Source organism: Telmatherina bonti (assembly GCF_933228915.1).
Source record: "Telmatherina bonti genome assembly, chromosome: 21".
NCBI classification, from domain to species: Eukaryota; Metazoa; Chordata; class Actinopteri; order Atheriniformes; family Telmatherinidae; genus Telmatherina; species Telmatherina bonti.
Window position 1 is genome coordinate 27,699,790 of NC_136630.1, and position 23,041 is coordinate 27,722,830.

General features: G+C 40.4%; 1 protein-coding gene across 1 annotated transcript in view; it reads left to right on the plus strand.

Annotated features, from left to right (window-relative positions):
* The first annotated feature begins 2,056 nt into the window (after positions 1 to 2,056).
* LOC306771474 (CASK interacting protein 2) overlaps positions 2,057 to 23,041 on the plus strand; it is an 83,888-nt gene continuing 62,903 nt past the window's right edge. The window contains 1 exon segment of the mRNA XM_079260640.1: positions 2,057 to 2,179. Coding sequence (XP_079116766.1) covers positions 2,086 to 2,179 — 94 coding nt within the window. The 5' untranslated portion in view covers positions 2,057 to 2,085.

Below are 23,041 nucleotides of genomic sequence, written 5' to 3' on the forward strand. Positions count from 1 at the left end.
GCTTTTAGATTATGTGTCAGTGCAGAGACATGCATTGGCATCTACTGATGGGCTGCACGATCTCCTACGGTAGCGCCACGGCCTTGCATGCAGAGCGTTGACAGACAAGATAAGATGCTCATGTTTTAACCTGGCAACCTTTATCCTTTTTAGGTTTGAATCTTTGTTTTTTTTTAAGGTTTGGACAAAAGCAAATTGCCTCACAGCTTTGTTTCTAAAGCAAAGCAAAAAAAAATGGTTTCATTATAGTAGAAATCTGGTGCTGGTCAATGGACCAAAACTTGTTCCTACACAGGAACAATAACAGATCAGCTTCTGGTTTCTGAGGAATCAGGCTTCCTGGTCCAAAGAAAACAAACAAAAGTTGGGCCAAGTTGAGGTTTGGTGTAATAATGACAGTATCTGTTTCCTGAGAATGGTTTATTAATGCTAATAAATGAAAGATTAATAAAGATACTCTGCTACGACCTTTTAATATGACTAGCTGTGTGATTTATCATAAATAGGCAGTTTTAATAACATTACCACCGCTGGAACCACCACTAATATCCTGAATCAATATGATTCAGTTCACAAAAGCCTGATATGATTCAGTTTAGATTAAATCTCATTTAATATTGATTCATTTACAGATATTTAGATAAAACCAATTCAGCTTAGCAATGAAAGACATTTTCAAATAACTATTTATATAAAACACAGAGCATTAAAATGGGATATCTGGGAATAATCAGATAATTGTTAATATCTGATCAGACATATTTACTTGCACTTCTGAAATACAATACTGGAAAGATTGTATTCTGCCCTGCGATGGACTGGCAAGCTGTCCAGGGTGTACCCTGCCTGTCGCCCAAAGCCAGCTGGGATAGGCTCCAGCTTCCCCGCGACCCTGAATTGGAATAAGCGGTTCAGAAAATGAATGAATGAATGAATGTGTTCTACCTTTACCAGTCCATTATTGCATTTACATGTGTGTCTGTAAGCGCCGTAGTCTTAACGTTAGCTGTTAATGTGAGCGCTGTAGTCTTAACGTTAGCTGCTAATGTGAGTGCTGTAGTCTTAATGTTAGCTGCTAATGTGAGAGCCCACTGTGTTAGCATTAGATGCTAATGTGAAATTTGCAGTCCTTTTCTTAATGGCTAACGTGGGAGACCACAGTCTTAGCGTTAGCTGCTAATGTGAGAGCTAGGGTCTTAGCACTAGCTGCTAATGTGAGTGCTGTAGTCTTAATGTTAGCTGCTAATGTGAGTGCTGTAGTCTTAACATTAGCTGCTAATGTGAGCGCTGTAGTCTTAACGTTAGCTGCTAATGTGAGCGCTATAGTCTTAACGTTAGCTGCTAATGTGAGCGCTGTAGTCTTAATGTTAGCTGCTAATGTGAGAGCCCACTGTGTTGGCATTAGATGCTAATGTGAAATTTGCAGTCCTTTTCTTAATGGCTAACGTGGGAGACCACAGTCTTAGCGTTAGCTGCTAATGTGAGAGCTAGGGTCTTAGCACTAGCTGCTAATATGAGATCATATCATGAATCAGGTTGTGAATCCAGTCAAATAGATAAAAGTAAATTGTTTGTGATACTCAGCTCTACTCTGAGCAACTGCTAAACTTCTGGAGGAGACTTGACCTCTACACATGCTAAATGCATTTCAGGCCACAGTCTTAACTTACTGTTTGTCTCCATATTTCACTGGTTCTTTCAAAAGGCAACCTCGCTGGGGGATTGAAAAGGTTTTCATGATTATGAGGCAAATTATGCATAATTGTGATGTTTGACATTATTTTTTTCTTAAAGTAAAGATGTTTCCATATAAAAGGAGAGGGTCAGAGTGATTTCTGTCTGCTCTACTTACAGTGTAATGGCAGGTCTGGCTGCAGAGTTTGAGCATCCACTCAGCCCTACATGAAACTTCATCATCAAGCCGCAGATAATGGACCTAAACGACAGCAGCCAGAGGAGGAATATTTCCAGGAAGACTTTACTCGATGCTTCGTGTTTGTAGCTGAGCCTCTTGTTCTCCAGCATCGCCTCATGTCATGGCCATGAAGCTCTGAAGAGCTGGGAATCCAGCTTCGGTCTGCAATCATGGGAAAGGAACAGGACCTACTGGTGGCGGTGAAGAATGGAGATCTTCTACTGGCTCACAAGCTTCTCTCTAAAGTCAAGTGCAACAAAACCAGTAAGTACGGAGCATTGTAATGCTTGTTTTGTGGTCAGAGCCTGGCAGTGTAGTCGTTTCCACCATCGTCTCCAAGCACCCCACAGCAGACAAGTTGGGGACGAGTCGAAACAAAGTGGATTCAAACTGCCCCACAACATGAACTAATCTACTAAAGACACAGCCCTGCAGTTCTGACATCTCGCTGCGTGGGTTTTAGGCGCCTTTTTTTCTTCTTTCAGACTTTCTTATCTGTGCAGATTCCAAGCGGGCTCCTTTACAGTTTCATTGTTGCGAAGATGGAGTTTGACCTTATCCAGCCCTCTGAAGTTGTAGCTCCTTCTCTTTGTGGCTTTATCTTCTGTGCAGGGCTGGCTGCTCGGTGACAAGCTCCGGGAACAAAGCCGTCAGGAAAAAGCCTGTTACACTCAGCCAGCCCTGCTCAGCATACATTAAAAGCCATTCTGTCTGTTTTCGTACTGCTTTGTACTTCTGCCACTGCCACGCTGCATCTGAGTAAAGCTGATGCCGAGATACCCTGAAGCAAGTTCTGGAAGTGCAGATCTGGAGCTAAACGCTAAGTTGTGGCTGCATTGAGCTGTTCTGTGGTCAGAATTAGTTTTATGATGAAGTCAGTGAGGAAGATGTGCGATCTTGACCTGATAGTTTGACGCTGATCATTCCGGCTTTAAGGTCTTCACAGACCAGGTACAATGCGAATAAATGACACAAAACTGCGAATATTTTGGAGGCAAAATATGGATGTCTTTGTCTGCACACACAAGTTGCAGATTCTAAAACAGGCTGGCAAGGTTGACTCCACATCAAGCGATGTGGAAAAAGACAGAACATTCATTCATACTTTCATTTTCCTAACCGCTTAATCCAATGAAGGGTGGCGGGGAAGCTGGAGCCTATCCCAGCAGTCTTTTGGGCGAAAGGCAGGGTACACCCTGGACAGCTCGCCAGTCCATCTCAGGACAGGAGAACATGGGGAGTTTAATTTTTTAGTCCAGGAGCCAAGGCTGGACCACAGCGGCTTCAGGACAGAGTTTAAAATGTTCGTGGGACAATCTGACAATCTGCTTTGTCAGATTACTTTTCTAGCTTGTAGAAGCAGAGAAAAATAAGTGAATGGGTACGGTTATGTGGTGTTTTTTAATTCAGAATGAATAATTATGAATAAATAATAATTCTGAATGAACAATTTCTTCGATGAGTTAACATGAAAATAATAATTCTGAATGAACACTTACATGAAACACGTCCTTACTTAATTCCGCTTTAGAGCGGCGGGTTGGGAAGGATTCTGATTGGACAGAGGGTTTATGTGACGTATGACGTATACCGGAAATTAGGGCTGCAACTAATGATTGTTTTCGACTAATCTGTGAATTATTTTTTCGACTAGTCAATTAGTCCCGATTATTTCTGTCACACCCACATAAACCATGACTCCAGGGTGCTTTTTCTTAACATGCTCATGCATGACTGTCGTGCTGCCATGGTATGTTAACTCTGCGTGGCAGACGACACATTTTACCTTTTTGGACAGGGTGATTAGCTGGAAAAATTCCCAAACTTTTGACGTACGAGGTCTAAAGCTGTTTTCACTCGACTGTTTAGGTTGCGCCGCCATCGGACTTCAGTTGTTCTTCGTTGGTTAAGAAGATGCTGCACAAAACGACAATCCTGCCCCCAGCACTTCCTGTGGTGCTTTGCATCATTTGCTTGATGGTTAGAGTTCTTAAACGGTCTGAAAAGCCGTGATTGGTAAAGGGCGTTAAGTTACTGGTTTGTGTTTTATCAGCAAAGCCATTACGTGCATTTATAACACGAAGCGTCGACAATTAAATTTCGCGTCTACGAATTTTTATTGTTGACGCCGACTTTGTCGACGAATCATTGCAGCCCTATCGGAAATGAACGAAGTTGGCTCCCTGCTTCTCGTCCTTTTAGTCATAACTTGTAAAAAGTACATAATAAGTACCAGTTTCGGTGCAATTTTGATTGTTATTTGGAAGTACCAGCTCAACACGTGCATACTACTTCACTTTCTGCAGCAACCGAGGAGAAGAAAGATAGACCACCGAACACGGGAGGCAAAACAATGTGCGTCATCAGGACAGGACAAGTTAACAAGCATGCTCAGAATGACTGGAATTAACTTAAAGCAGAATTAAGGTTTACATGGCAGAGGAATTAAATAGTTCAGGATTAAAATGCGAATAAACCAGCCACTTACATCGGAATTAAGTTTAATTCTGAATAGAAATTTGCATTAGGAATAAAGTGTTTACATGGTCGTTTTTTTGTCAGGTTAAAGCGGAATTAACTTTTATTTATTTTATTTGCTTCCTTTTCATTCCTGTGACTAGCAGAAGAGACTTGTTCCAGTAGGAAAGTTATTCCCACCTCACAAGGTGGTTAAGTCATCTGTATTGGTTTGACGTTGCAGAGAAAAAGAGGAAATCAAATATGTTTCAGCATGTGGAAGCTGAACACCCTTTTTGTATATAATGTTTACTTAAAGTTACATTGAGATGAAATGTTATTGTGTTGTATGCAGTTTAGTACAAGCACTTTGTCTTAATTCATGTAGGTGTCACTCACAGACGCTCTTAATGGCCAAAGGCGAGTTTATTTGAACGACAGTTTCCCACTGAGAGTAGATTATTTAGAAGCAGATTTAAAGAAGCTGAAGAAAAGAGAATTTTATGTACTCTTTTGTTTGGCCTGTAAACGGTCACACTAATGATGCAATCCCATTTGTAATATTTATAACATCATGAACGCCTTCATCTGTGTGAACACACCATGAAATGTGGGATGACTTGGTTTCTGATACACGGCGGCTACCGTTGTCACGATCTTCAAATAGGCGAGTTGCTGGAGTGTGTTATTTGTTTAAATATGGGACACGATTTTAGTGTTAGATGGGGTTAGATTCTTACAAAATGTCCCCTTCAAGTATTTTTTAATAATAAAAATGGAGTCAAAATATGAGGATGACGCCATAATTTATTCATTCATTCATTCATTTTCTAAACCGCTTAATCCAATTCAGGGTCACGGGGAGCTGGAGCCTATCCCAGCAGGCTTTGCTTTGGGTGAAAGGCAGGGTACACACTGGAGATCTCACCAGTCCATCGCAGGGTGAAGCCATAATCCTTGTTTTGAAATGGATTTTGTAGTTTTGTAACATCAAAGTTGATCAATTAAATTTGGCACAACTTTCTTATTAATGAGGGTACATTCAGATCAGGATAGTCCGCTAGACTTGGTCCGTTTGGGGACTCGGCTCAGTTGTAGAGGGGGTGTATCCATGTGGACAGAGATCGTGTTCATGCTGCACTTTGGTCAAACCAGCCACACCATTACAATAATATATCCCCATTCCCACCAAAGGAGGCGCTGCGCTAGTATTTAGCACAAGAGAGGACAAGAGCGGCGTAAGGACAAAAACTTTGTTGTGAGTTAAACATGGAGAATAAACTATGGCTGGTTTGGGTTTTTTCCTTTGTCTTATGCAGAAATACACTGCAACAATGGACGCAGTATGAACACCAGATGAGGCTTTTAACGCGATTGTTATATATTTACCCACAATGCAATGCTACACCAAATGCAGGAAGTGACTTTTTTTTGTAGTCCGCTTCCTGTATTTGGTCCGCAGAAACGGACTGAGACCTGCGTTTGTAGGTAGATTTGTAGGCGGTTGCCCCTAACGAAGCGGTCTTTCAGAACAATCGGACTGGGATTTGAATCAAAAAAGCTGATGTGAATGTGCCCTGAATGTTTGGCCCTGCGATGGGCTTGGCAACCAGCCCAGGTGTACCCGCCTCTCGCCTGTTGATTGTTGGTATGGACTCTAGCTTCCCAGCAACCCTGGATTAAACTGGTATAGTATTGGATGGATGACTTTGTCTCCTAACCTTTTCCTCCAGTTTCACAGATCAACAGTAACAAATATGCAAAGACACATGTCAGCTAGATTACTCTTCAGCAGGACTTTTATGATTGTTACTCTATAAACATGAGTTATGTGCTTCACTTCCTGTGTTGTGTTTACATTTGGCGATGTGACTGGAGAATGTTGTTCTGTTTGAAAGTTAAACTGGGGGACAGGACATGGAGTGGCATCCACCATCACCACTAACATCCATCTCTGTGCAGCAGCCGGGCTACAAATAAAGTTGTCGACTGAAGTTTGCTTGTCTCAACTTGTCTCTGCTCTGCTTGTCCACAAAAAACAAACAAAAATATAGAGAAAATACAGTTGAATTCACTGTGAATGTAAAGTTACTTTTGGATAAATAAGATATTTAATAAAGAACAAATTGAGTCTCTTTAAGATGACTTTCTGGTGAAACTGGTTCAGATTCTTTATTGTTTGATTTGGGTTGGTCTGATTATTGAATTAGGTGAACTTAATTGAACTTCAATTCAGTCACTTTTTGCCAAATGAAGCATTTCATTTAAGTATTAAATGAGTTTTATTCAGACTGCTGTGGGGGTTTGCCATCCAGGTCATTAAAAAGTGCTGGTTTTGTTTTTTTGTCTTGATGACCAGAAGTTTAGTCGTCACTTTTGGTGAACTCCAAACCTTAAATCCCCATTCTGCTCCTGTACGTATGTAAATTAGTCATACATGGATGTCCTCTTACTTCTATGCGTCTTTCACCTTGAGATAGTTGTTAAGTCAGTTCATCCACTAGTGGGAGTTCAGAGTTCGCTTCCGCATTTCGGCATTACGTCGTAGCTGTAATGCTACCATACTATAAAGTTGTTTACAACTGTCCTCTTACACCAGAAGAACAATTAAAACCACAAAGTTATTTTTGCTGTTCTCTATTTCTTCTGCTTCGTCTTCTTCCTGTTGTTCTTCTTCTCTGTTTTGTTACTGTTGCTGGTAGTGTGTCAGCCATGCAACTCAACACTGCCCCCTGTGATTTCATGTGGTATTGCCTCGTTTTCTGCGTCAAGTGACGGGTATCTAATAGGGGTTAGAAAAATGAATAAAAAAATTTAAAAAAAATTTTTTTGCTTCACAATTTTAAAATAGATTTTTTTCAAATAAATAAAAATAATCCATTATAAAATTTTAATAATTTTTATTGTTTTTATTGATCTTTTTACTTGTCGTCTTGGGCATTATAGCAGCAGAATGATGGTCTAGCTACTATGTTGTTTTTTCCTAATTGAAATCAAGAAAAAGAGACCAGCGAAAAAAAGAAATTCTTATACATATTTTTTTTGTTTTTAATCTACAAAAATCATCAAAATTGAAGAATTGTGAGAATTGGAAATTCAAATTAATTGGCCCCCCTATAAATCGGAATTGAATCGAATCGGAACAAAGCATATCGTCGCAGCCTTATTAACCAACACAAGAGACAGGCGAAACTGTCCTCCATCTTCTGCATCCAGCATAAATTTCCACAATTGTAAAGTTAAAAAAACTGGTCTTTATGTCTATCTTTGGCCTCTTAATTACTTTACTTGAGTTATTAATTTTACTATGTTTTTACTTTATTGTCTGCATTCTGCCTGCAGACCAGCAACAGACCAGTAATATTACTTTACTCATAGGAAAGTGTGGAACCATTGCAGCTGTGGATGGTGTGTCTTGCCGACACACACACACACACACAAGCTGCTTTCAACACTGCTGATCCTCGAGGACCCTTGCAGAGCTGTGTCAATGACGTGGTCGTTTGTCACCTCGATTTGAGTGTTTAGCGTCTGACAGAAGCACAACAGAGGCTGCAGCTGGCAGCGAGGACTCTGCAGATGACCTCCACAGTCTGTTGCTGCAGAGCTCTGTCAATGTGGACCGATTGATTGCTTTCTAGTGACCTGCTTTGAAAAGGTTGGAGAACCAGCTGGCCCAAAAATAAGGACCGCAACTATATGTCTACTCATGAAAACGTTAACCCTTGGATTGTCCTGACAGTGTTAACCTGTCATCACAATAGAAAAGAGATGTTTGATTAACCTTTTAAGAATCATTAGATTTGATTGTGATGAGTCTTCTTTAGACAACACGGCCACAACCATGCCAAATGATGCATTTTATTACAAATCTGGTAAAAATGACCAATGCATAGGATGCTTAGGCGGTTTATGAAAAAAAATGTTGAAGAATCAGTCAGTGGACCTGTAAAGACAAAAAGAGACGCAACATCTCCATGGTCTCCTGCTGATGTTCAGTGTCAGACTGATGGCAAACAAAAGCTTAATGCAAAGCCTCTGGAGGTGTTATGTGGTTGGATATCCTCAAACCTTTGGGCCTCAAGTCTGGGGGACACAAAACACCAACGTATGGACCAAATGCTGGTGGTATATTATTTATGTTGGTTGTTTAGCTGTGTGACAGTTGAATAACAACAATAAACATGGCAGTAAACACAAACACAGTGTTTATTCAGAGCAGATTAGTCCAACATCCAGTTTTTGCCTGGTTTGTAACATTGCTGGAAGGGGCTGGCTCTTCCTTCCTTTGTTTATTTGTTCTGATGGCCGATTAAAACATTCATCCTGATGTGGTGTGAGACTGGTGGTCCCCAAAGACTTGCTTACCATTATGTTAGCGAGCTGCATCTAAATGTTGCAGTAGCAGAGTGATAAATGACAAAACATCAACATGCTTCTGTTTTCCTCATGAGATAGAGGTTATAACAGATGGAGGTCTGTTATCCCACCACACTAGTGTTGAAATGAATACATTTAGTTCAAAGCCGTCATAAGTGGTGTTTCCTCAGATCTTGTGACACTGGTGTAGGGACAGTGTGGTACCCCTAGCCAGTAAAAGATCTGCAGTGTCCCTCAGGGATTATCTGTGGCACTGCTTTGACTGACAGGCAGCTGAGACGGAGGTTTCTTCTCCATTTGGCCATCTGCTGACATCAGATTGGCTGCTCAGCCAATTTAAGTGGACTTACAGCTTCCCTGTTTTTGCTTAGCTGTGCTAAGCAGTGTGAGGTGCACCAAAACCCATCCCTTAATGGGGACCATTACAGACAAGAAGTCCTTCAGAGGCCTTTACGATTACAATGTCTGTTGTTTGAACACATGCCATTCGTCAGGACGTCATTAACCACCGTGTCTGGAGTTTTTACCATGCATAATGTAGCGATGGAGAGTCTGGGGGTTTGATGCAAACGTTTGTGAACCGGTAGCTTCAGCATGCATCACATACAGCTGCCTATTAATGCACAATGTGGCTATGTTAGCATGTTTACACCAGTAAAACCCATAATTACATAAGTTATTACATAAGTTTTCTCATTTCAAAGCGCCTTGTACGTATCATCGCTCTCTTATAGTGTTTTGTTATATATCATGCAGGAGGCAGGTGGTTCAGCTGCAGTTAGTAAACAGCAAACATGGAGGGAAGCAAGAGAACAAATGACAGGCTATATTAGGTAACTCATGTTCTGGTTATGATTCAGGGAGCTGCGATTCGATTATTGAATCGATATATCTTTTTTCCCCATTAAGGTTTTTTTTTCTCACTCCGTTTATTATAGTCTTTTAAAACATTTAACTTCCTGCCATACTTTCTGTATTCCTGTCAATAAATTATTATGAAAAACAATCAACAACATTTACTAATCATAATCAATTGTGCTATATGGCAATGACTCAGTTAAATAATGAATAAGCTTACCACTAGTAAGTAGGGATGCATCCACATCAGGATAGTCCGCTAGACTCGGTCCAATTAGAGACTCGGCTCAGTTCTATCGACTCACATCTGGCCAAACTAGATTAATTAAATTAGAATAATATCTCCCCATTCCCACCAGAGGTGGCGCTGCACTAGTATTTAGCTAAAGAGGACAAGACCGGCAAGAAGAAGAAAACTGTTTCCTCCACCTGCAAGTTAAACATGGAGACGAAACTATGGCTGTTTTGAGTTTTTATTGTGTTTTATGTAAGTATACTGCAGAAATACACTGCAACAATGGACGCAGTATGCACACCAGATGAGGCAGAGGACTCTTAACGGCATCACTATGTATTCACCCACAATGCAATGCTACGCCACATGCAGGAAGGGACTTGTTTTGTACTCTGCTTCCTGTATTTGGTTTTGATTGAAACGGAACGAGACCTGTTTGTAGGTGGACCAAGTCCGCTTGATCAAAATGATTTGTTTGGCGTGTTCACACTTCCCCAAATAAAGTGGACCTTCAGAGCAAAAAGACTCGGATTCGAATCAGGTAGGCTGATGTGAACGTGCTCTAAGTTTGTATAAAATGGTGAAATTACAGACGGAGAGCATTCGTTCTAAAAGTACCTGAGAAAATGTGTGCAAAATCCATGTGTTTCTCTTTTGTTTGTTTGTTTGGTTTTTTTTTTGCCAAAAGAAACGAACTAAATAAATGTATTGTAGAGAATAAGACTAAAAACAGGTGTAATGAACAATTTTTTTGTTTATGATTTGGTGTTTATCAGGACTAAAAGTCTCCTGTTTGTCTGTAGCATTATGAATTGTGTCTTTTTAAGTTAAAATTGTTAGATTGCTTTATAGAAAATGATCATGTATCAAAGCAATTCTTCATAAGAGAGGACTAAATAATTGTGTTGTTATTCATAAACCAGACTTGGAAATTGTTGTATTGTGTTTTGAATGGATGTGGGGATTCACATCCCTAGTGTAAAGTCATGAACACGCATCCTCATAAATCTTAGGCATAATATATAAAGCTTATTTGTAAAATTTAACATAGTAAGTGCATCTCTGTCAAGTTGTTTTACAGGAAATGTTGAGGAAAAATCTTGATAATTTCTTAGATATGCAACACCGTTCACAATTAGCCATGTCTGGTACAATAAGGTGCAAATGGATAGATTTTTGTGGTATTAAAACATACTGCATGCAAGGTGAAAATAGGATTTTGGTTCATAGATAGAAATATGTCTGAAAAGGAAGTCGTTTCTCACTTGGTTTGATCTACCCTTTTATACCGTTCAAAGGAAAGCAAGACAGAAAACCTCAAACAATGACACTGCCGAATGTCTGCATGATTTGGGCTTCTTTAAGATCAACCAAATTCTTAAATGTGAGTGTTTTCCTTTGATTTGATCCACATCCAGGCAGTGCATAACCACCACCAGTACAGGCCTGGCAGTGTTTGCCAATTTATTCATCTTCTTTAAATAATCATGAGATTTTTTATGTTCTCTTCTACTGTTGTCAGAGTTCTGACTTCTTGTACAGTGGTGCCATTAAATTTATCCACTGTGAACTATTTCATATCAGACTGACAAAGGTTGCATATAGTTTGCCTTCATATCTTTAAAAAACAGGGTTTCACTCAGGTAAATCTAAAAAACTTCAAAAGTATAAAGATCTCAGACTGACTGGAATCAAGTCTGTCAAAGCCAGTATGTCACACCCAAACCATATGGTGGAATTACTCCTGTTCAACAATACTCATGGACCAAGGTGCTTCACACACTCGTCTTCTTTTTGCATCTTTGGTTTAAAATGGTAGCGTGTAAATGTATTGTGACTGAAAAGCAAGTGTGTAAATGTTGACCTGTAAACCTCGGACGATAGAAACCATTGTTTCAGTTTCTGTGAGTTGCTTTGTTAAGGGTTGACGTAAATGAATCAACTGTGATACCGATCGGATGTAGGTGTAGTTAGCTTCAAGTGAAGCAAACGCAGGAAGTGGACTACAATGCAAAGTGCATTTTGGGTAAACACAACAAAAACAAACACACATGTTGGCTAGTAGGCAGCTCTGACCAGGATAAATGTCTTGCGGTCAGATGTGGAAGAACTCGACAAAGTTTCTGATAAAATTCTGGTCAAACCACGACTGATACAGCTCTGATGTTGTCCTAAATTAACCAGTAGATGAACAAGTCCTCCTCTTTGTTGTTTGTAAGGACAAATATGAGATGACATGTTACACGTTTCTGCTTGACCATAGTTTCAATCAGGTCGTCACACAATGAGCCTGAAGGTTCTCACAAAGGCTGCTCGATTATGACAAAAATTATAATCACGATTATTTTGACTGAAATTGAGATCTTGATTATTTAACACAATTATCCAGTATTTTTAAACAACGCTGCGCATCGTGGTGTTTTAGACTCCGTGTCGCGCATTATAAGCGTCTAATGCACGGTTGTTTAATCAGCTTTTACCTCTTACATAGGAACTATTTTATGTTGGCTTGGATGTACGTTATATGCCAAACAAATGTTGTCAGGCTCCCACTGCTCCTTCCTTACAGTAACTGCAGAACAAAATGTGCCTTCAAGTCAGTCGCCAAAACACCAGAAAAGCCAAAACTCCAGTAAAAGTTGCTAGATTTGTCGCTTTTAACAAAAAAGTCTCCAGATTTAGCGAGAGACTCGCCAAGTTGGCAACAGTGTCTGAATGAAAGCAAAGCGGCTGTGGGAGGAATTTACAGCACAGCGCTGCAACGCCAGAGACGCTCGATTAGCAGCTGAAGACAGCAGGAGAGGAAACTGCAAAGAGAAAAATAATCACACCCTTTTATTTTTATGATTGTTGAAAACCCAGATCGTATTTGAGATTAAAATCTGATTAATCGCCCAGACCTAGTGCCCACTCCGACTGGAGGCGTCTCAAACTGTACTAGAATTATGTAAAACTCCTGACTCTGTCAAACAGCATGTTTACACTTTCTGTGTACACATCACCACTAAAATGTTGATTAACACTCTTTTTTAAGTGTTATTTTTTTCACAATGCATAGAACTAGCTAGTTGTTTAACCCAGCGTGCACTGGCTGGAAAGTTAGACCAGTCACATCCACATTCCCACTCCAAAAGCCCCAGCCTTCACCTCCGTCGTTCCTGGACCTCGCATTAGGCCTGACCCATCTGGCCTCATGTCAGATTAAAAGTCTCTTAGGTTTAAGGGCCGCTAAGAAGACGCTAACTGTGCGCGTGTGTGTCGATGCGTGCTTCTGTGAACTGTGACCTGTTCATACACGTAACACTGTTTACTGTTTTTAAACTTTGTCTCCTCTGAGTTGCAGCTTTGTTGTGGTTAGTTAGCTTCATTAACCTCATTAGCTAACCTGCTAACTGGCTAATAAAGGAGGAAACTGATTAGCTCAGGCAGCTGGTTAGCAGCCAAGTAGTCTGTGAACAGCTTTCCAGTTCACCTGCTCTGATACTGTATAACACACACACACACACACACACACACACACACACACACACACACACACACACACACACACACACACACACACACACACACATGCACGCTAATCCTGAACCTTTCCCTCCGTGACAGATGGGGCAGCCTGTCTGGGATTGCTGAGGAATTTACCAGAGGAATTACTTACACACGCACACACTTACCGTGTGTGTGTGTGTGTGTGTGTGTGTGTGTGTTGTAGCTGACAGCATCATTTAATCTGGCATAACCACGTTTTTATTACTGGCTTCAGGGTGCACATAGTTAACTCTGGAGCTCATCTTCATTTAGTTCTTTTCTTTTCTGTACAGAAAGAAAGAAAACAAGCTGCCAGTCAGGCAGGTGGATGAGGCACCGAGCTTCGCCTGCCTCTACATGCCCACTAGTGTTTTCATTCAAATCTGTGATTAAAAGCAAGAAAAGAAGTTCCTTTTGTGTAGTTGTTTTGCTTAAGCAGATGGGAACAATGTGAGTGTCTTCCTGAAAGGCTTTGTTTGGAGTTTCTGTGTACAGGAATGTGTTTTGGTGAGGAAGCTTCTGGGAGTTGAGTTGAGTCAGGTTGTAGTAGCACTAATGAGAATCAGCAGGAGAGGATGCCGTTGCAGCTTTCATCTCCTTTGTTAAAAAAAAAAACAAAAAAAACCTTTTTTCTTTTTTAAATATCCTAATTTACATTTTCATTCCTTGGTTTTTCTTCTTGTCTTCTGCCCTGAACAGAAAGCTAACAGAAACCATATTCTGTACAAGGACTGACTCTGCTGTAGTATGGCTGTAATGAGAAATCTTGTGATAAATCATGCAATATGAGTGGTCTTTTATGTTTTACTGCTGCGTTTTGTACAATTTTGGTCTTTATACTTGTAGAAAAAAGCTTTGTGTAAGATTTTCAGAGGTGATACATGTATTAAGTTTGTTATATTGTTAGTTTATCATCTAAATCCAGAGGCATACATCCATCTCCAAAGCAATTCTTCTATAAAATACATTTAAGACAGACTGCATTGTACCAAAGTGCTCGACAATGATAATATATAGAGCAAGCACAACTAAAATACATAGTGAACAATAAAATCCACAAAATGGATGATATGCTGGTCTATACATAGTATCTTATAGTTGCATATTTCTTCCTTTTAACCCCACACAAACAGCAATGTTGTTAAGTTTAACCTAAATATAAATGAAAGAATATTTTAATTATGGCCTTACATATGCTGCACATTTGTTATATTGATTTTAAGTAATGTGACTTTGTTTTTTTCCAGGAAAATAACTAATCATGCTGTGGGTGGATAACATTTATAGAAAATTCAGTTAGAACATATCTTAGTTAGAAAATTTATTTTTTCAATTTGACTGTAGTTGCCTTTATTGAGCAGTTGCTTGACAGGTAAGGGTGGGAGGAAGAGGGCTGACCTGTAGCCAGAGACCCCTAAGACCGGGGTTTGAGGTTGGGTAGGAGCTGTTTTCCAGGAAAGTTTATCATTTAAAATCCCCTTCATACCCAAATTACAGTCAATTAATTACATGCTGTCACATAAAAATAAAACCATTTAATCACCTGTGAAACGAACTGGCCTTAAAAGACACCATCCATCATTTCAAAGGGCCTGTAAATGATTGGACGAGATGTCCATCAAACTCAACCACCATTTGTCCCATCCCCCTCAACCCCTCTTTGTGCATGAATCGTGCGCTCTCAGAGGCTTGGAGTTCTTGTAAAGGCAACGAAGCACGAGTCAGAGCTTGGCTAGCTACATTAGCTACCAAACTACATCAAATACACCAGACACTTAAGCGTCAGGGACGTTAGGGTTAGCAAATCGATGCTGTCCAGTGCTCGTTAACCATTGGGAACAAGCATAGCGAATTGCGCTTTGGAGGCGTAGGTTTGGGGGAAGTCTAAAGAAAAGGGTTTGGGTTGTTTTAAATGTTTATTTTCAAAATGCAGTTTGCTTGAACTGTGTTTCCAGGATCTCCTACCTTACCTTTAAACCTGAGCCGGCTGCTCAAATAGCTGTAAACATCATGTTAATTTAACTTTTCTTCTGTTTATTAATACAGTAGCTTCATCTATCAGTAGTTTTATCTAAAGCAACCATTCTCCAGTGGGTTGTTGGAGATTTTGTGGGCCGCCAAATAAATGGTCTTTCCTTCCGTCCACTGTACTGATCAAGCCTTTCAAAAGCGTCACCTGACCATCTGGCCCACATCTGGCCCACACCACACCTGCCACAATCCAGGTCCAGTCTACCAACTGACATCTGGCCCACATCTGGCCCACACCACACCAGCCATAATCCAGGTCCAGGTTAGCAACTGACATCTGGCCCACATCTGGCTGACACCACAGTGGCCATAATCCAAGTCCAGGTCAGAAACTGACCTCTGGACCACATCTGGACCATCCACAGCTGCCATAATCCAAGTCCAGGTCAGAAACTGACCTCTGGACCACATCTGGACCATCCACAGCTGCCATAATCCAAGTCCAGGTTAGCAACTGACATCTGGCCCACATCTGGCCCACACCACACCTGCCACAATCCAGGTCCAGTCTACCAACTGACATCTGGCCCACATCTGGCCCACACCACAGCTGCCATAATCCAAGTCCAGGTTAGCAACTGACATCTGGCCCACATCTGGCTGACACCACAGTGGCCATAATCCAAGTCCAGGTCAGAAACTGACCTCTGGACCACATCTGGACCATCCACAGCTGCCATAATCCAAGTCCAGGTCAGAAACTGACCTCTGGACCACATCTGGACCATCCACAGCTGCCATAATCCAAGTCCAGGTCAGAAACTGACCTCTGGACCACATCTGGACCATCCACAGCTGCCATAATCCAAGTCCAGGTTAGAAACTGACATCTGGCCCACATCTGGCCCACACCACAGTGGCCATAATCCAGGTCCAGGTCAGCAACTGACATCTGGCCCACATCTGGCCCACACCACAGTGGCCATAATCCAAGTCCAGGTCAGCAACTGACCTCTGGATCACATCTGGCCCATCCACACCTGCCTTAATCCAAGTCCAGGCTACCAACTGACATCTGGCCCACATCTGGCCCACACCACAGTGTCCATAATCCAAGTCCAGGTCAGCAACTGACCTCTGGATCACATCTGGCCCATCCACACCTGCCATAATCCAAGTCCAGGCTACCAACTGACATCTGGACCACATCTGGCCCATATAACCTTTACAGAGCTAGAAGAGCCAAGAGCCCCAAACATGTCTGCTACATGGGAGTTTTAGCTGTTGGTTGTCCTCAGTGTTGGATGTTGTTACTAAAGTTATCCCTGCGGGTTTAGTGTTTGATTATTGTTGTCTTAACTTGTTTAATTAAACAAATATTTTTCATTTCTCATAAACATGTTGAGCCTTGTTCTTCATATTTACGAAGAAATGGACGGAGCTTTTCACTGTTGCAGGAGAGCGTGAACTTGTGCTGTGTGTGGTGAAAGTTCAGTGATCAGGTGATGATTAATTATCCAAAAGGCCATGCTCAATCGATCAATGTTTATTAGACCTGATCAGCATAAATGGAAAAGGCCTTAAGGCTCGAACACTGTCATCCTTTTCAAATGGGAACAAGCAGACCGTTGACGCCCAGGCTTTCCAGCAGTATTAAGGCTGCTTTAGGGATCAACTTGCTTTGCTTTAGTAGACACCCATGAAGTCACAACAAACAACTGAGACAAGTAGGACGTCTTCCTCAGCACTGTAATCCAAGCACAACAACAACTGATATTAGAGAGAAAATAAGTCTTGACTGGGTCAAAAACTACTGAAAGAGAAAGTGATAAAAGTAACTCTGTGCTATGACAGAGCCAAGGCTGATGAGCCAGCATTAAGCACTTCAACAAAGACACAAAAGATTTCCAGGCAGGTGAACTCTTCATGAACCAGTGTCGTGTTTCATTTACCCCCTATGGCTCCAGGATGGTGACGAACACAGCCAAGATTAGGATCAGAAAAATACATAGAGAAAACTTCTAATTACCCCCGCCAAGGAGGTCATGTTTTTGCCTGTGTTTACCTGTTTGTTAGCAATTTTACGCACAAACTACTTGGCAGATCTTTTCTTCTTATTTTTCTGAGAATGCATCTTGATTTAACTTAGATTGCATTCAATTTTGGAAGTGATCTGAAAAGAATTGTGGAAACGAGTTTATCAAGGATTCTTCATTGCTGTGAAATCGCGAAATTACTTAATGTCATTTTGATGCAACGTCACTAAAACTCGACAACATCATTATGCTCTCATGTCCATATAGTATGGAAAATATAGGACAGGTATACCTTTCATACAGAATATAGTAACATAATGTTGAATCCAATGTAGTGATCCGTAACGGAGATAAAATAGCTGTCAATTTACCAGTCAATCTACTTTCCTTACCTAACCTCTGGTCATGAGCTGTGGGTTGTGACCTAAGAGATCACAAATACAAACGATTGAAATGAATTTCCAGCACAGCGTAGCTGGACTGTCATTCAGAGAAAGAGTGAGGAGCTCGGTCATCCAGGAGCAGCTTAAAGTAGAGCCGCTTCTTCTCCACATGCAGAGGAACCAGGTGAGGTGGATCGGGTATCTGGTCAGGATTCCTCCTGGACGCCTCCCTGGTAGGAGTTCTGGAGGAGACCCCAGGAACTACATCTCTTGATTTAGCGTGGAAACGCCTCGGGATCACCTTGGAAAACTTGGCAAATGTAGCTGGGGAGTGAAGTCTGAGCTTCCCTGCTTAGTCAGCTGCCCCCGCGACCCGACCCTGGATACGCAGAGGAAAATGGAAGGATGATTGTGGCTTTCCATGTAAACATGGTTACTGTGTTTGATGGCATCTTTTGCATAGATGACTGGGTGTTACCACATTTTCCACTGAGAAGAATTACGGCTATTTAGTGAAACACAGTTTACTATAGGAACACCCCCACTGAAAACAGTTTTTTATCTTTGCCCTGAGTCCGTCTTCCTCCACAGAACCAATCAGAACCGGGTCTTTGTATGGGTTGTAATAGTCCTGATTATCTTGTTATGTCATAGTATCTCCAGCAAACATATGTGGAACTGACATCTGTCTGGAGCGTCTTCCATCTTTTTTAGTTTGAACGTTTCCATGCTAAGGAGGTGCAGCTGATTGATAACTCAGTCATGAGATGTTTGGTCCATGTCTGACCATTTAAAGGTATTTCCAGACAACATGTAGAGCTTGTTTTTTTTGTTCTGGTGTCATGTTGAACTACAAGACGATACCAGACTTGATCGTTATCAGGCTGCATCTTTCTGAAAAATATACCTTCATCATAATAATCTTGACAATTTCTAATTTGCATCATCTGTAAACCAGGATTTTTATCCTTTGAGAGAGTCCTAGTAGCGAAGGAAAACTTTTTAAGCTTACCTGGAACCTTCAGCGCTAAACAATTCTGATTTGTAAAATATTCCCTGTATTTATTTCTGCCATCTCCACCTCCATCATCTCATAATTACATTAATCAACCTTTCATTTAAATACAATACTGTTGGATCGCAGTAGTTTAACTCCATCAGAGCCTGTGTGGATGATTTACACCTCTCTGGCTGCCTGTATTTAACTACTAACATCACATGTAGGACGTTTATAGCTTCTCTAGGAGAACTTTACACATTTGTTGATTGTAGGTTTACGGTGGTGTCAGTCGTGCTGAGCCTCGGAAGAATACACAGTAATAAAGGAAGGGCTGTGCTGAGTTGGGTAAGCAGAGTAAACAGATGATTTGGATGGTATGTAAAGTGTTTTGTCCCAAAGGACCAGAGATGAGATGTGTTACGTAAGATCAGAGCTGCAGGTGTGTTTATGTCTGCTCTAATGTCCTTGTTGATTTGAGGTAAGTAAACATATGCAACAAGGCTGGTTCACACACACACACACACACACACACACACACACACACACACACACACACACACAAGTTCACGCACAACACCACACTTAATCAGTTGAATTTCCACATCGCCTCATTACATTTTATTGAGTGCTTATTGAGTGTGTCTGACCCAGTTCACAGTTGCACCATGGGAGATTTCTTCCTTCATTTTTAACAATGGAGAAAATGATTAGAAAATACAGCCTGGAACTGATGTATTTTCCCCAAGACCACGTTCTGGGAGTTTACTCTGAAAGCAAACTGTGCTGTGCCGGAGGAGTTGATAAAGCATTCATGAAGATAAGTGTGTCACTTTTAAGATTTAGTTTTGTATGGATGGCCCCCCGGGGGTGTGGTGTTCACTTCCCCGCCTTTTGTAGTTGTAGGAAAAAAAAGGAAACTCCACTCACATCAGCTCCTCCGGTTCAGATATCTAATCAATAAATCTCTACTCAAACAATCACATTGCAGCACCTCAACACTTCTAGTCATGTAGACATGGTGAAGACGACTTGCTGAAGTTCAAACCGAGCGTCAGGGCAAGGAATAAAAGGAGATTTAAGTGACTTTGAACGTTGCATGGTGGAGTATTTACTGGGATTTTCACACACAACCATCTCTAGAGGTTTAGCAAAGCCAGGTGAGTTTTTTTTTTACACTTCAACAGCAGAGCGATTCAAAGTGCTTTACAGACACTAAAACATCAGAAAATAAGAAGCATAAAGTACAATAAAAGGGTATAAATAAATAAGAATGGGATAAAGTGGTTTTGGTGGATTCAATTCAGCTGTGAAAAGCACCTGCGTGCCCAAAATCCACTTTTTTCACTGAGATCATGTCAAATTCAGAATTTACACAGTGCTAATTTTCTCATTTATGTATTGTGTTAAAAAATGAAGGTGCAAATTTCACAGATTTATCTCTGCATTAATGGTTCTAGCCCTGGAAAAAATCCTAAATTTATTTGAAGAATGTAGATTTGACATATATTTTATACAATCATCTGGCAAGTCAAATGATCTCATGAGCCTCATGGGGGTCCTGACACCCTGTTTGAGAACTACAATGCAAAAATTAAGATTAAATATTATCTTAAACTCTAAATTTGAAAGCAGTTTTTATTCCATAGTAGAAATAATTTTTACAACTTTTAGCAGGAAGAATCTCACACTGATAGACGTCTCATTGTCTTGTGTTCCTTCCTCATGCTTATGTTTGTGAACCCTAATTAATGTTCGATGGAAAAATGGAAGGATGCCTTGATTCAGGGACACCAGAGTTATTTGTATTCCTCAGAAGTAGTTTTGAACTGTAGTGGTCCAGGCTTTATTGAGGTCTTTCGAAGCCTTTTTTCATTGGCTTTTCAGTGAACATGAAAATAAATGAAGATGCAGCCTGATACTGGACCATTTTCAGAGGAATATGCTGTTTACTAAACCACCTAACCACCGATTTACAATCTATTACAATAATTTGTTTCCATTTGCTTTATTTACATCTCCTAAAACACAGACATAAAATGGTATTTTTCCACAAATAACGTTTTTAAAGTGCTTTAAACCTAAATTTTGGCCGATCTGAGCATGATGTGCAGGATGAGGAAATGGGACAAAAGATGATGCATAAGGCCTAAAATTACCTTATAAGGTAGGAGAACATCCAGCAAAGATCTGAGAGATACATCTGCACCTTCAGTTCTTCCATCTACTGCTGGCTGAAGAGGGATGAATCCTCCCAGAACCTGGACCTCTGTGTTATTAAAACAACAAAAGCAGAAACAGCCAAAGAAGAGCTTTGGAAAGTCCTTCAAGACATTTGGACAACTATTCTTGAAGACGTCTAAAAGAAAAGATTTGATTTTAATTAAAACTACTTAGATGTAAAATGACAAACTCTACCTGCAGATGTTCAGTACCTGAATCACCATGCAGTTATAGAGAGGTCTCATCAATGGACTTCGTCCTGCAGTGTTTTGTTTCTGGACATCAACGATCGTTTGGAAGTATCCCTGATTTTCTGTCAGCTGTATTATCTACCATGTAACTTAAAGGTTGTCTAATGTCAACCATTAAACTTTATAATGGAAAGTTTCACCTGCTTGTTAGCATATAAGCTAACACCAAGCTAATGCTGACTGTGTCTCTCAGATCAAAGAAAATCAGTTTAGGAATCCACATTATTGTTGAAAGTAATACACACCAGTGTTTTGTTTAATAAGTGATTTAAATATCTTAGATCTTAACATGTTTGATGCAATTGGTTAGCCTTAACAAACATTTATGCTCATAAAAAGGGAGTCTGTTCTGGTCCATAACATATGGACTGGATATTTTTCAGTCTGAGAGTTTCAGGAAGTAGTGCACCATGATTCAGGGCTGAGGTTGAAACAAAGCTATAGAGGTTGAGATGAAGGAGTCAAACGCTGCATTATCACAGCAGTTTAAGAATACTTTTTTACTTAAAGCAAATGTCTTTTCCCTTTTATTTTCCTCTCAGAGTACACCAAAATGCTTCATTTACATGTTAAAATCACATTTTTCTGGAGGGAGGGGATGCCCTCAGACCCCCTGACGGCTTTAACTTTCTGAGTTAGCAGGGATGTAGTTGGATCAGAAGGTTTCTGCAGTCTGTCTAATGGCTAAGGCTTTGTACTGGACTCATTTATTACATGACAGCTTTAATAGGCAGGCTTGGTTTGTGCTCTCTTAGAGATCCATAGCATTGAGAATCTGGTTTCGGACCAGTCCGAATAGTCCTGAACCGACATTTAAAGATGGACTTTTAACAGAACAACTAGACAGTTCAGCAAAGTATCATTGGTCCTTCCCCCCATGGTTTATTAGCATACTTTAAGCTCTTCTGGTAAGTGTGCTTTCTTAACAGTTGGCTAGTTTTTCATCTTTCTCTTGAATCTCATAAAATATTTAACACAGAGATAAGAGCTCTTTGTTGACAGCTGATTACTTTGGAAAAAAGGTATCAAAGGATGATTCCTGGTTATTACAACCAGCCGTACTTCCCATATAGCTCTGTAGCTGTGTCGTTTTGCTAAATTTGCAGAAGTTATCAACAAAGCATGAGCTATTTTCTTAATTCTATATATTTATTATTTAATAATTAATGGTGCCTGAGTTGTTTTCTAATCCTGAAGAGGACTCTCTCCCACTTAAGGTAAAAACTGGCCATAGCAGGATGAAGGAGACTCAACATCACAGTTTTGAGGACATTGGCTACGGTTACATGATGTTTTTTTATTTGGAATTAAAATTCGGAATTAAATAATTTGTAATAACGTATTCTCCTACAAGTTTACATGAAAATAATAATTCTGAATGAAGGTTTACATGAAACACGTCCTTACTTAATTCCTCTTTAGAGTGGCGGGTTGGGAAGGGTTCTGATTGGACAGAGGGTGCACGTGACGAATACCGAAAATAAATAAAATTTGCTCCCTGCTTCTCGTCTTTTCAGTCGTAACTTGTAAGAACTACATAATAAGTACCAGTTTCGCCGCTATTTTTATTATAAATGTGAAGTAGCAGCTCAACACGAGCATACTACTTCACTTTTTGCAGCATCTTAGAAGGAGAAGAAAGATATACCACCGAACACGGGAGGCAAAACAACGCGCGTCATCGGGACAGGACAAAGTAACGAGCATGCGCCGACCGACCAGACTTAACTTAGAGCAGAATTAAGGTTTACATGACAGAAAAATTAAATAGTTCGGAATTAAAATGCGAATAAACCAGCCACTTACA